This window comes from Desmodus rotundus, chromosome 11 (genome assembly GCF_022682495.2).
Source record: "Desmodus rotundus isolate HL8 chromosome 11, HLdesRot8A.1, whole genome shotgun sequence".
Lineage (NCBI taxonomy): Eukaryota > Metazoa > Chordata > Mammalia > Chiroptera > Phyllostomidae > Desmodus > Desmodus rotundus.
This window is the reverse complement of record NC_071397.1, coordinates 102438354-102451466: the sequence shown is the minus strand read 5'-3', so window position 1 is coordinate 102451466 and position 13113 is coordinate 102438354. Positions and strand designations below refer to the sequence as shown.

General features: G+C 61.5%; 1 protein-coding gene across 2 annotated transcripts in view; it reads right to left on the bottom strand.

Annotated features, from left to right (window-relative positions):
* The window catches only part of SMOC2 (SPARC related modular calcium binding 2), an 87460-nt gene extending 75770 nt beyond the window's left edge, over positions 1 to 11690 (bottom strand). For both annotated transcript variants that reach the window (XM_053914331.1, XM_053914332.2), the window contains exon 1: positions 11412 to 11690. In XM_053914331.1, coding sequence (XP_053770306.1) covers positions 11412 to 11501 — 90 coding nt within the window. In that variant the 5' untranslated portion in view covers positions 11502 to 11690. The remainder of the gene's footprint in view (positions 1 to 11411) is intronic.
* Positions 11691 to 13113: the final 1423 nt, after the last annotated feature.

The following is a 13113-nucleotide window of genomic DNA, read 5'->3' as shown; positions in this document are numbered from 1 at the left end:
CAAACCTGTCGACGTTAAAATGACGCCCAGAGGAGCAGCCGTCCCTCCATGTCCGAGCCACAGGCCCCTGGATGTTAAAACAGCACGGTGACCTCTGCACGGGGCCGGAGCGACCTCGTGTCCCCAAGAACTACATCTGGGGACTCCTGCCGGGAACTCCCCAGCCCTGCCCTGCAGCTGGGCATGTCACTTGGTCCCTCTGTGGCCCAATGTCCCTGCCTGCCAAGTGGCACGGTCTGAGCCCCACTGGCACTGGGGTCCACGTGCAGCCGGGCTCTGAGAGGGGCGGAGGGGGCAGCAGGGAAAGGGTTCCGATGAGGGCCCGGAGCACAGCAGCTCACAACCCCGGTTTCCTCCACCTGATTAACTACCAGCAAGTTCCATGAACTTAAACTGCCCCATCACGCTAGCCTCCAAACTACACTTAACAAATCGGCATGTAATTGTCGTGAAGTGAGACTAATAGTAACGACGTGCCTAACTGAAGGCCCCCAGCCGCACACGGAGTTGGCGTTTATACCCGCCCAGCAGTCAGGAGGTCTTCCTGGAGGAGGAGTCAGCATTGTTAGAGAGTGAGGGAAACGAGAAACCAGGAGCATGTGGCAGGCATGGATGGTGGGGGCCGCGCCGGTCCAGCCCGGCCTTCATTCCCTGCCCCCCACCAGGAGCCGCACTGACCCCAGAGCCCCGGGGGGACAGCAGGGAGAGGGACAGATGGACGAAGACCACGGCCTTCCCCCACTTTGCAGCCCAGAAGATGGAGCTCGGTGGCCACTGTAGGAGGAAGGACAGGAACAGCTGGTGCCCGTGCCCAAACCCAGCACCAGCGATGTACCCACCCTGGCAGGCAGGTGGGCCCCCTTTCCCAGAGGGGGCCGGTAAGGTCCTCCTGCCCACCCATGTGATGCTCTCCCACGAGCAGACATCAGGCCCCGTGGGGTGTCCACAGGCAGGGAAGTCCTGGACACCGATCTGTGGGCCGCCCCACAGGGCCAACCCTCAGCTGGCCCGGCAGTCTTTCCAGAACAGGTCCCAGAGGCAGAGTCTCCCGTGGGGCTGGGCCGTGAGCCTCACGCAGCCACGAAACAGTGACAGGTACGGCAATACAAGACGGGCAGTCCTGTTAGCGGTGGACAGAAAGGAGCGAGGGAACAACTTCTGGAAAAGCCGGAGCTTCCCCTCTGCTGGGCCAACTGTCCTGCCCGCCAGGCCCTCTGCCTTCCAGCAGGATGGTGGTGCAGAGATACAGGTGGGGGGCCTGGGCTGTGGGTGCCGGACCAGAGGCCAGCCCCGGCCCAGCGCCCTCGCGGGAGGCGTGGAGACCTGCCACTGCCCCTCGGCTGGTCCAGAGGATCCCTCCAGCCCCATGGATGCGGTGGGAACCCGGCACCCAGCGTGTTTACAAGGGGCGATGCTCCAGGTCACTTGGTAATTACCAGGCGGCCCAGAGGCAAACACGGGGATTAAGTGATTACAATTCAGTTCGCGCCACGCGAGCGCCACCTGTCAGGCAGCAGCCCTGGGCCTCCCGGAAGACTCGGCGCCCGGGACGGCTGTGCAGCACGGCCAGGCGGATGCAGGGGTGCTGCGTCGTGGGTTTTGATGTTTGCAGGGTAGAGAGTGGAATCGCACTTGCCTGCGGCGGCACCAGCTTTGCTCTCACGGTTTGATTAAACACGTCTCCCTGGACACCATGCGGGTCCAGGGACTGCCCGCGGGTCCCCCCACCCCCACCCTCGTGCCCTCCCACGGTGCCTCCCAGCACTGACACGGAGCACAGACCCGTCTCCTCCCTGGTGACAAGCTGTGACCGTCCGGGAGTGATGTGTGTGGGACCAGCTCCCAAACAGTCCCAGTGACTTAGCACCCAGAAGTCGGTCCCCACAATCTGACACCCCTTGGTGCGGCCCACTTGGCCACATTATTGTCCCTCCCGCTGCACTCGGGGCCTCAGCCGAGGCGGCGGCATGACGCTCCCTCCCAGAGGGCAGGGTCCCGCAGCCTGCCGTCGGGACCACAGTTTGGGAAGTGAGGACACTGGGCCAGTGTTGGTGCACAGTGTCACCACCGCTGCCTGCCATGCGGCAGATGCGGGCACGTCCGTCCAAGCTGCCCTCTGTGTTGCGCTCAGAGGGGGTTTGGGTTTGGAAGACGCTGCCTCCAGGGAACTGTTGATGACCCCACAGCCTGGCCGGGACTCCAACAAGTTCAAGGGTCACCCCCAGGAGTGACAATGACGGCAGGTGGAACTGTGAGTCTGTTACAAGGGTCGAATTCAGCGCGTTCATATTTTAAAGGAACTCAGGACCAGGCCCAAGGCCTGCGGCCCATGCTGGCCCTGCCCAGGGCCGGAGGAGGCAGCACCGTGCATCCTTGTCTGAAGCAGCACAGCCAGAACCCTGCAGGGCCCGTCCTCAGCACCACGGCCCCACCAGGAGCCTGTCTGTACCCCCACACCACAACTGTACCAGGAGCCTGTCTGCACCCCCACATCACGGCTGTACCAGGAGCCTGTCTGCACCCCCACATCACGGCTGTACCAGGAGCCTGTCTGTACCCCCACATCACAGCTGTACCAGGAGCCTGTCTGCACCCCCACATCACAGCTGTACCAGGAGCCTGTCTGCACCCCCACATCACGGCTGTACCAGGAGCCTGTCTGCACCCCCACATCATGGCTGTACCAGGAGCCTGTCTGCACCCCCACATCACGGCTGTACCAGGAGCCTGTCTGCACCCCCACATCACAGCTGTACCAGGAGCCTGTCTGCACCCCCGCATCACGGCTGTACCAGGAGCCTGTCTGCACCCCCACATCATGGCTGTACCAGGAGCCTGTCTGCACCCCCACATCACGGCTGTACCAGGAGCCTGTCTGCACCCCCGCATCACGGCTGTACCAGGAGCCTGTCTGCACCCCCGCATCACAACTGTACCAGGAGCCTGTCTGCACCCCCACATCACGGCTGTACCAGGAGCCTGTCTGCACCCCCACATCACAGCTGTACCAGGAGCCTGTCTGCACCCCCGCATCACGGCTGTACCAGGAGCCTGTCTGCACCCCCACATCATGGCTGTACCAGGAGCCTGTCTGCACCCCCACATCACAGCTGTACCAGGAGCCTGTCTGCACCCCCGCATCACGGCTGTACCAGGAGCCTGTCTGCACCCCCACATCATGGCTGTACCAGGAGCCTGTCTGCACCCCCACATCACGGCTGTACCAGGAGCCTGTCTGCACCCCCGCATCACGGCTGTACCAGGAGCCTGTCTGCACCCCCACATCACAGCTGTACCAGGAGCCTGTCTGCACCCCCGCATCATGGCTGTACCAGGAGCCTGTCTGCACCCCCACATCACAGCTGTACCAGGAGCCTGTCTGCACCCCCATATCATGGCTTCCCCAAAAGCCTGCCTCTCCTCTGCTCTGACACCCTGGGAGACCCCCCTAGGCTGCCAGCCCACCCCCACATAGCCCTTTAGCTGCTGGCACTCTTAGGCATCCCCCTCCACACGGGACGCTCCCAGCTTCCCCCCAAAACACAGGGGACGCTTCATGCCCCTCAGGTGAAGTCCCCCCATCCCTTCGAGCAGGTACAGTCACCCATGAAAGCTGGACGCTGATTTTCTTCACTTGCTTCCCTGGGGGCTGGCACATCGCCCGCCTCCAGAGCCCCGTCCCATGAGGAGTGAGTGACGACTTCGTGGGAAACAGAAAGGAGCCTGAGGCCTGAGCACGCACTTCGAAGCGGAACACACACACCCAGGCTCCGAACAAAGCTGCAGGGGCATTAAAAAATGGCCCTTGTGCCCCATTCCCTATTTAGCACCTCTGCACCGGAGCCAAGTCTCCAGAACTGGGAAGACCAGCGTGGCGCCTGAACCCAGGCTGAGTGGCAGAGTTGGGGTCCTTTTTGTCACCAAGGTGAGGGAAGCTTTGCTGGTGGCCTTAGCCCGAAACCCCACTCTGGGGCCCCAGTTCCCCCAGGGAGGGGCCAGCCTGCTCTCAGGCTCCCTCCTGTGGTCCATGTGCAACATGGACAGTTCTGACCGTAGTGTCCAGCCCGGAGTGTCAGATGGCTGATGGGCAGTGATGGATGGATCGGGGACCGAACCTGGAGCCTGTGCTTGGGGGCGGGGGTGCCAAAGGCAGGACGGACGCCAGGAGTGCGGAAGAGGGGCCCGCAGCCCCACCCGGATTGCATCTCTGGATGAGAAGGAGCTCTGGATTTGGCAGCCCCCCCTGCACAGGACAAATCTTTTACAAATGGGGCCCGATGCGCGTGAGCGCCTCCCTCTCTGGGCCCCGCGCGGCCCACACGGAGCAGGGAGCAGACGTGTAGGCTCAGGTCGGAGCAGTGACTCACCTTCCTTCCCCTGAGGTGTTTCCGAAGCCCCAGCCACATACACCCACGAAAGCCATCCAGCTGCTCGGCGGGCCAGGGGCACAGAGGAGATACTATCGCTGGCGCTCGGCGGAGTCTGACTCTGGTCCCAGCCCAGCGATGCTCACCCGGCACGGGGAGCCGGCACTGCTCCCAGACGGCAGCTGGGGCCCGAGGGCGAGAGGACAGCCGTACTCGCCACGTGTCAATTAGCGTGGCGTTTTCAGAGCGTGACTCACAGGAACATGTACTGGGAAATCCAATGTAGTGTTTTATGGATGGGGTTAAGTCGTTGATTTTGGGGTGGGGGGATGGGGGTGAAGGGGGCCGTGGATGCGGCCAAATCCCCCGGGGACAGTGAATCAAGGCAGCGGAAGGAAGCTCCCGGAGCGTCCTCTCCTGGGAGGGGGGCCGGCCTGTCCTGCAGGTGTATGGCTGCCACCCAGTCACAGGAAGACAGAGGGTCCTCTGCAAATCTGAGAACCACAGGGACTCTCTAGCCTGGGGCGACGGGGTCAGGAACGCACCCAAAGGACCACTGCGGGCTCAGAAAGTCGACAGCAGCCATCGGGAGGGACAGTCGCACCAGAGCCTCCGATCAGGGGGTCAGTTGGGGCCGAGAGCCAACCACACATGGCTGCAGCCTGCAGGGTCACGTTGGGCTGCATGGTGACCCCTTGGAGGTGCTGCGCCGGCCTGAGGGCCACAGTGACCCCACAGCGCCCCCGTGGGGATGGTTCAGTGAGGGAAGGGGCAGCGTGGGGCAGCGGTGATGCCACCCAGAAAGCAGAAAGGAGGACCCCAGCCTGGGGATGAGGTCCTCTGAGAACAGAGATGCTGAGGGTCTCTGTGGCATTCTTTCGATTGTGTGTTTTTCCTCAATGTTATGAAAAATATAGGCCAGAGTAAAAAAAGTGCAGGGATGGGATCGAAAGTCATGTGCAGAGAGCTTCATGGGAGCGTCGGGGCGTGTGAGTGATGAGAAACCGGAACGAGATGCGGGGAAGAAAAGGCCAGTCTGCGCTCAGCTCTGAACATGGGCTACACGCGTGGCTACGTGGGAGCAAGGGTGACCACACGCAGAAGCGCTGGCGCCTGGGGCCAGCGTCTGTGTGACTAGTGGAGCCGCAGCGCCTCACGCTACCAGAGTTCCAATGGCACCTGTGGGACACTCCTGCTGGGCACAGAGGCTCAGGGGAGGAGCTCACACACCCCGCGTCCCAGCCCTGAAAGGTGCCCTCAGAGGTCCAGGTCAGCGGCTGGCACGCTCAGTCACGTGTGTCTCCATCACTGCTCAGAGCGCTGTGACATTGTCCCTCGGTCGGCGCAAACATGTGGCTCACCAGACAGAGGCCACCGCCCGGCACTGAGCTTTCGAGGCCCCTCTCAGTCAGAGCACAGGAGCCGGGCCAGCCTTCTGGCTCTGGGGGTGGCGGACGCCTCCTTCTCTGTGGCTGCTGAGAGCCCCAAGACAGGAGAAGGGACAGCCCCCGCCCCTGGGGTCACCACCATGAGGGATCCCCCGGTTGAGCTCCATGCGGGCTTCACGCGTGCCCGTGGGGTGTTCCACCCTTCAGAGTCGACCTCGGTACCGTCTGTGAGCATGAGGCCTCACTCATGGGACAGGGGCGTGCGGCCCTGGCCAAGGACCCGTCTGCCGTGGGCTGGTGTGGGACAGGCCCGCCCAGGCAGGCAAGGCCACGGGAAGCCAGACAGATGTCCCGCACCCCAAGAAGGAAGTTGAGTGCCCGGGAGTGTGTTCATCATGTACGTGCAGTGCAGTGCTTGTTTCTGGGCCTTGATCACGGAGCAGAACAGAAGACAAGTAAACAAAAACACCCGCCTTGGACAAGGTCCACCTAGACACGACAGAAGTTTGGGCCAAGAAACAGAGGAACTTGTTCTTTAAGAAGGGGCTAGAGCCAGCAAACTTGAGACACCCTAGTGGAGCGGGCCCAGCAGACGGTGCCTGCAGGGTCTCCTGAGCAGCAAAGGCCCCGCGGGTCACTGTTCCTCCAAAGCCCCGCCTGCTCCCTGAAACTTCCTTGTTGGGAGACTCTCCGCCAGCAACCTCAAACGGGAAGCATTGGTTTACCCCGAAAAAACTCCGCCATGGGCTGGGGCTTGCTAATGGACAGGCACAGGAACAGGATGCTGGGCACAGGGTGGCGGCAGCGGCCCACCCACCACAGCGAGCCGGCCCCCAGGACAGCACTGGGCAGCGGGGCCGGCGAGGGCTCTCAGAGGAGAGAACACGAGGAATAGGAACTACAGAACCTCTGAAGGGGCTTCAGCCAGGACTAAGCAGACAGGACAACGCCAGTGGTCTGTGCAGACTGAAGGAGAAGCAAAGGGACCGAGTGTGCTTTGGGCCGAGGTGCGGACGAGCGAGGGAAAAGGTGGCCAGGGTAAGACAAAAGGGAAGGGGGGAGAGGCAAAGAGGAGACCCCGGCAGTTCTTCGCCGGAGCCAGCGAGGGCCGCGGGGCGTCACACGCCCTAAAGCGCTGGGTGTCACGACAGCTGCAGTGGTCACTCGGAGACCGGGCCCCACGCCAAAGATTCTCATCAAATCTGGCCAGACGGCGCGGTGTGCAAGTTTCGGTTATAACTCCTTTTTTTTGAATGCCGACAATGTAAGTGTGAGTCGACATCCAACTTGGTTGCACGCACCTGTGTTTTGTGGCAGACCTTTGCTCTCTGAGCTCCAGCCGGGGCCACGAAACCACAGGAGGGTGCCCACTGTTTCCCGTGGACGACAATTTCTGCTCAGCCCCTATAAAGTCAACATTCCACTTTCTGGAGCCTTCCCCCTGTGGGCTCCAGGTAAATACTCAGTGGGTGGCTATCCACACGCTGAAGTCACACCAATGTCCACAGTGAAATCTCGTCCAACCACCGTCACCATCGGGAAGGGGAGGATTCCAGTTTTCTGTCGATGAACCCAGGAGATGTTTCGCATTTTCTCTCCGCTTCCACGTTCCACCGCTAACTCGTCATTCCACGTCTGTCTTGTGTGTGTGGAGTAGGGTGTCTTCTCATTCAAACCACCTGAGCGCTGCCCTGCCCGAATGGCCCCGCTGCAGCCCCTCCCAAAGCCCCGGGCGGCTGCCAGGCTCATCAGGACCCAGGATCCCTCGGAGACCCGCTGCCCCCTCAGCACCGCGACCTCTGCCACGTCTGGGCCCTCCCTGTGGTCCTGTTAGGGCCAGGGGCTTCAAGTTTTATTTACGGTTTTGACTTCAACTCTAAATCCAAGTGACTCCTCCAGACGGGTCGCCACATGAACGGGCCTCTCGATGGGGAAACCTTGACTGTGTCCAGTTTCCTCCTCCTTGGCTACCTTGTGGCCCGGCCCGTGGGGGGCTGGCAAGTGGCATGATGCCTCGGAGAGCGCCCCAGGGCCATCCGGCAGCTGTGCAGGAGAAGGGAAAGCGCACCCCGGCATCTCAGCACCGGCCGCACTAGACCCTCTCCTGGACACGCTCATAAAGACACATTTGAAGTCGGTATTCGAGCAAATCCTCTTTCCTGTCTCCTGCCCTCTCTTTCAAAGCAAAGAGACACGTGCAGGGTTGAAAGCCACCATTTCAACTCTGGTCACACGTGCCCTAGCCCAGCGAGTCCCGAGCCACCCACCCCCCAGCCCCGGTGCACCAGTCCCTCATGGGAAGGTGACAAAGGTCAACCAGTCCCGAAGGGGGAAGGTGGTGCCCAACTACCAAGTCCATAAAGGTGAACACAAAGCCTGTGCCGGACGCCAACCCCCACCCTGAAGGAAGGAGAACAGTTTCAGGCTGGGGTTGGAAGCCCCTCGATCAGCCTCAGGCCCGGGGGCTCCGACAGGGGCTCCGGAAGTCCCGTGTCCCTCCCTGGAAGGTGGCTACGACAGCACGTTTCTGGTCAGCTTGCTGGGAGGTGAACCAAGGACGCAGACCAGAGCACCCCCAGCAGAGGGTGGGCGTCAGGAACACCCGAGCACTCACCCTCCACCGGCAGTGAGAACAGGCGCGGGGCGGCGCGGGGTGGCACAGGGCGGGGGTCCCTCAACGCTGCCTTCTGAGTGTGGGCACCGAGGCACGGGGGAAGCTCCGAGACGAGGCCACGGCCCCACTGCTGGGACAGGGACACGGGGACCGCTGCCCCTCCGGACCCGCACAGCACACGCGCAGGCGTGGGCTCACTGGCTGTCGGTCAAGGCCCATGTAACTGCGCCTTGGACGCCGCAGAAGAGAGTGAGCCTGCTGTGTAACCAGCCAGCCACGCTGGGAGTTATTCCCAGTCACAGCCACGCACAGAAATTTTTTTAAGAAGGCCAACCACTCATATGAAAAATGGAAAGTGGGGATGGCCCCATGTCTTCACGGACGAAAGAGACACGGGCCCAAATGAGGGTGGAGTAGACACCGCAGACCCCTGCTGACTGGAAAAAACACTGAGGCCGGATCAAGGACCATGAGGTTACACAAAGCATTAGAAAGTCATGAGAAAAAAACACAAAATGTCTTAGGGCAAAACATAAAAGAGACACTTGTCAAGCAGAGCAGATTCCCTTAGTCTGGAATACGAAGCCCAGTGACATGCTCAGGCCAGGCTCTGCCCCAGGAGCGGGGAGACCGGCGGAGTTCTGGGAGGCCCGGTCAGCAAACCCGTCAACCCAAGAGACAGAGGCTCTGGCTGCAGAGTGGACAGAGCAGGAGGTCGAGAACCACGCATGTCTCCGCGGCCCGGCCAGTGTACACAGCTCACAGTCGGCCATGCGCACACACACCGAGCACCGGGGCGTGCCCTCGGACGCTGTGATGGGTGGAGAGACGTGGGCCAGAGTGCAGGACCCCTGATGGCACGACCCGTGTGAGCTGGTAATGACGGCATTTAAAACTGTCTCATGAGGTGCTGTGCCGTGGGTGCCAGCAGACACACTGTTAACTGGAGAACGAATACGCGTGAAGCATACTAGAAGCATACTTCTCATCTTCACACGTGTTAAAGAGACGCCATTACTTTATCCCCACTTTACAGATAAGGGGGGTGAAGAAGAGAAAAGCTAGGAGCATGCCCCAGAGGACACCAGCTGTCGAGCCCCGTCTCCAGGGGCTGGGGCTGCCTCTCTGGCTGGCGAAAGGCCAGATGTGAATCCACAGCCATTCCCCTGAGAACAAAAGACACCCCCACAGGCCAGGAAAGGGTCTGGAGAGACATCAGCACCCCAGGGAGACCCGGCACATGCAACCTTTCCACAAGGCCCCTCGGCCAACTTCCTGATGTCCCGGGCTGGGGGTGGGGTAGGAAGCAGTCTGCCAAAATATTTTACAGCTTTAAACTTTTCTCCTGCATGCAAAAGCAACACAGCATTTTATTTGCAAATGTGGTTTTGAAGCCAAAAGCTTTCTGGGCAGTGCAGTAGAAGAGGCACCGCAGGCCCCCAGGATTCGTCGCCATGGGCACCCCAATGGGGCGGGCATCGCCGGGCACCCTGAGAGCTGCTGGAGGCGGAGGGTCAGAGGCTTCGAACAAATGGTTAAGTCAGAAGAGGGCGGGGAGAGCAGAGGAGAAAATCTGCAGAGATTTAAATTGTTCCAATAACTAACCGCAGGGATTCTGCTGCTCCTCGGGAGGACCACCCGGCCGAGGCTCCCCCCAGCCCGGCTGGCAGATGACAGGCTGCTTCTGGCACTTTCAGAAACCCCACGGCAGCGGTGGACAACCTGCCACTACAGCGCTGGAGCCAACTCGGGGTCGCATTCGGAGGAGTGGCCCCAGCCTTTCGCGCACCATAAGGCGGGGGTGGGAGGCTCTGTTTTTGTGCGTGTGCATCTCTGCGTGTGTGTGTACAGATGTGCACAGGCTCGAACACAGGCAGTGAACCCTCGGGGAGACAGAAGTCCACAGGGAGAGCCGAGCGTGTGAAAACTTCCTTCGCGCCTCCAGCTAGCAGGCTCTAATCTACAAGTCGCTGTGAGACAAGGCAGGGACCCATGACCGCTCCAGAAGAATTTTAGGTATGAACCATGAACTCACCAACTCCTTCCCCCTCGTACTGCTTTAAAAGAAAAAAGAAGGCTCGCGGAGGGCTTCGAATTTGCTGAAACCTCGATTTAAGATACAGCAAACGCCTTCAGGACGAGCCCCTGGCCACTTAAAAGCGTCTCTCTACCAGAGGTGTTCTTCCTGCCTTAGTGTTTTCTCAAGCACTTGTTCAAAAACATATTTAAGTGGAATGTTTTCGTTTCTGCAGATTGCATTAATTATGGGTTTGCAAATGCTGCGAGCCCACGAGGCCTGCCGGAGCTGGGGGCTGCAGTCCGCCGGCCAGCGGCCGGTGGCTTGGCGCAGCCCCTGCACACGGCTGTGTGCTTGGCAATGCGCGCCCTGCCAGCCACGCCGTCCCCCAGAAGTTGCAGCTAAGAAAGAAAAACACACAGCGGTCAACCGCCGTGACCCACGCGCTGGGGCACAGCCCGCGCCCAGCACCGGCCCTGGGAGAGGACTTGAGGGCACATGGCTGCTGGACCTGGAGGCGCCTCCTCCCTCCCCCATTCTGCCTGCGTACCCCACTGACAAACGATTTCATTGGTAGTGTCTGCGTTTCCTAGCCACCATTAGAGAGGTCTCCAGGAGACTCAGGAGAAACTCGTGGGCCGCAGGGAGGGCCCACAGCCGGCAGCCCCTGCACCAAGCAAGCGCCCACGCAGGAGCCCGCGTGCAGACGGGCTCCGGGCAGCTGGGTCAGCAGCGAGTGGGCGCTGACTCTCTGGTGGGTCCGCCTCGAACCCTCTGCGTAGGCGGCGCTGGCGATATAGGCGCGCAAGTGGGGGAGCACGCCCCAACTCCCGCCCACCCGCGGCGCCCGCACCCCGTGCGCCCCCCCGCAGCAGGCGGCAGTCCAGCCCGGAGGCGCACGCCACCCTGCCGCCAGAGTCCCACCTGCCCGGGCCGGGCCTGCAGAAGGAAGCGCTACCTTCTCGAGGGTCACCTGCTCTCTGCGCCCAGAGCCAAGGGGACGCTGCGACCCGGCTGGGACTCACCGTGAGTGCGGAGAACTTCTGCGCGGGCGCCCGAGGGAGCAGCCCCGCAAGCAGCAGCGGCGGCAGCCAGCAGAGCCGCGACAGCAGCATGGCGAGGGCGGGGCGCGCGGCTGGAGCGCGGCGACACGCAGAGCGGCTAGGAGCCGGGCAGAGGGGCTGCTCGAGGTCCTCTCCCCAGCGCTCCAGGCACCCCAGAGTCGACCAGCTACCCTCGCGGCTCGGAGCGCTCCTCCGCCTCCGTGCGGCTTCCCTGGCTCCTGTCAAATAACTGCAGGGCGTCCCGGAGCCTCCCCCGTCCCTCCCTCCCCTCCTCCCCTCCCCTCTGCTCCCCAGCCCCACCTCCCTCGCTCGCTGCTGCGCCCGCTAGGCTCAGATGCCCGCTCTGGCCCAGGGGCCACCCTGGCGCGGGTCTGCTGAACCAGAGCCCCCAATGGACCCACCAGGGCGGTGCTGCAGCCTGTCGGTGCTGTGTGGGTGCCTCCTTCCTGCGCAGGCATACACGCATACATACGGATGCACACACATGTGTGCACACGCACACACACCACGGGTGCACACAAACACGCACGCCCTGTGAAAGTTCCTTGGTGCTACCACGAGATGTGCTGAGCCCTCCTCCTGTCCCAGGGCCCCCGCCTGGTCCTCACACCACTAGCCGGCAGGCCTGGTTCACCCAGCAGCCTTAACGGGAACCTGAGTCGGTGCCCAGCCAACTCTGAGCACCGTGGTTCTCCTCAACCTCTGGACTCCCATGCCACCCCGTCCAGCCCAGAACACCGCTTCTCAAACTTGCTGGTTTTCCAGCAGGGGCAACTAGCCACACTGCGTCACCCAGAAGTTACGGCAGGGCAGCCACCTGTGGCGTCTTTGCACAGGTTCACCCACGCAGGCCATGTGGACCCACAGCCACGGGTCTGAAACGCAGCAGGGGTGACCCACCCGGCAAGTGTGGCTGGAAGGTGCCTGCTTTGCAGCCTCGCTGCCAGAGCCGGCCGCCTGTTTGTGCAGGGAGGACCGGCTGCAGAGGCTGCAGACTCCCGGGTGGGGACTGGTTGGAAACCAGGAGAATTTCGCACACCCAAACTCTGGATAGTATCCATTGCAGACAGCATTGCTGAAATAGTTTAGCCTTGGCTTACAACTTTGCAGGGAAAAGCCCTCATTCTGGCTCTCACCAAAAACCAGGAGTGAAGATTTGCAAGAACAATGTATCGATTGACTGGTCGGGGGCGCTGGGGAGGACAAAGCACAGAAAATCCAAATCTGATCTTTAATCTGATGTTTAATCCGAAGCTTTAGGCCCGTGGGGGAGGGGGCTGCACCAGCAGATCGTGGGCCCACTGCTGAGGCAGACAAAGGCTGTGCTGTCCCACGGGCGGGGGTCCCATGCTGCAGAGGGACAGGCTCCCCCGTTCCCCCCAGGAAAGTGATGGACAGAGGGCCCGGGAAGACGGGGGAGAAACGTGTGCTCGAGAATTTCCACCCAACGCCTGGGCCCAGAGAATCTGTGGCGTACTTGAAGCACATTCCTCCTGGCTCAAGGGCTCGGGAGGAAATCGTCATAAGACCCTGGGGGCTGCTCCAGGGCCCAGGTGAGCAAAGCAGCTGTGAATGATTGAGTAAATAAGGAATGCTGCTCGGAACCGTTCCTAACGACGAGGTAGAAAACGAAGTAATGCTGCATACCGCAAATGCTAAGGTC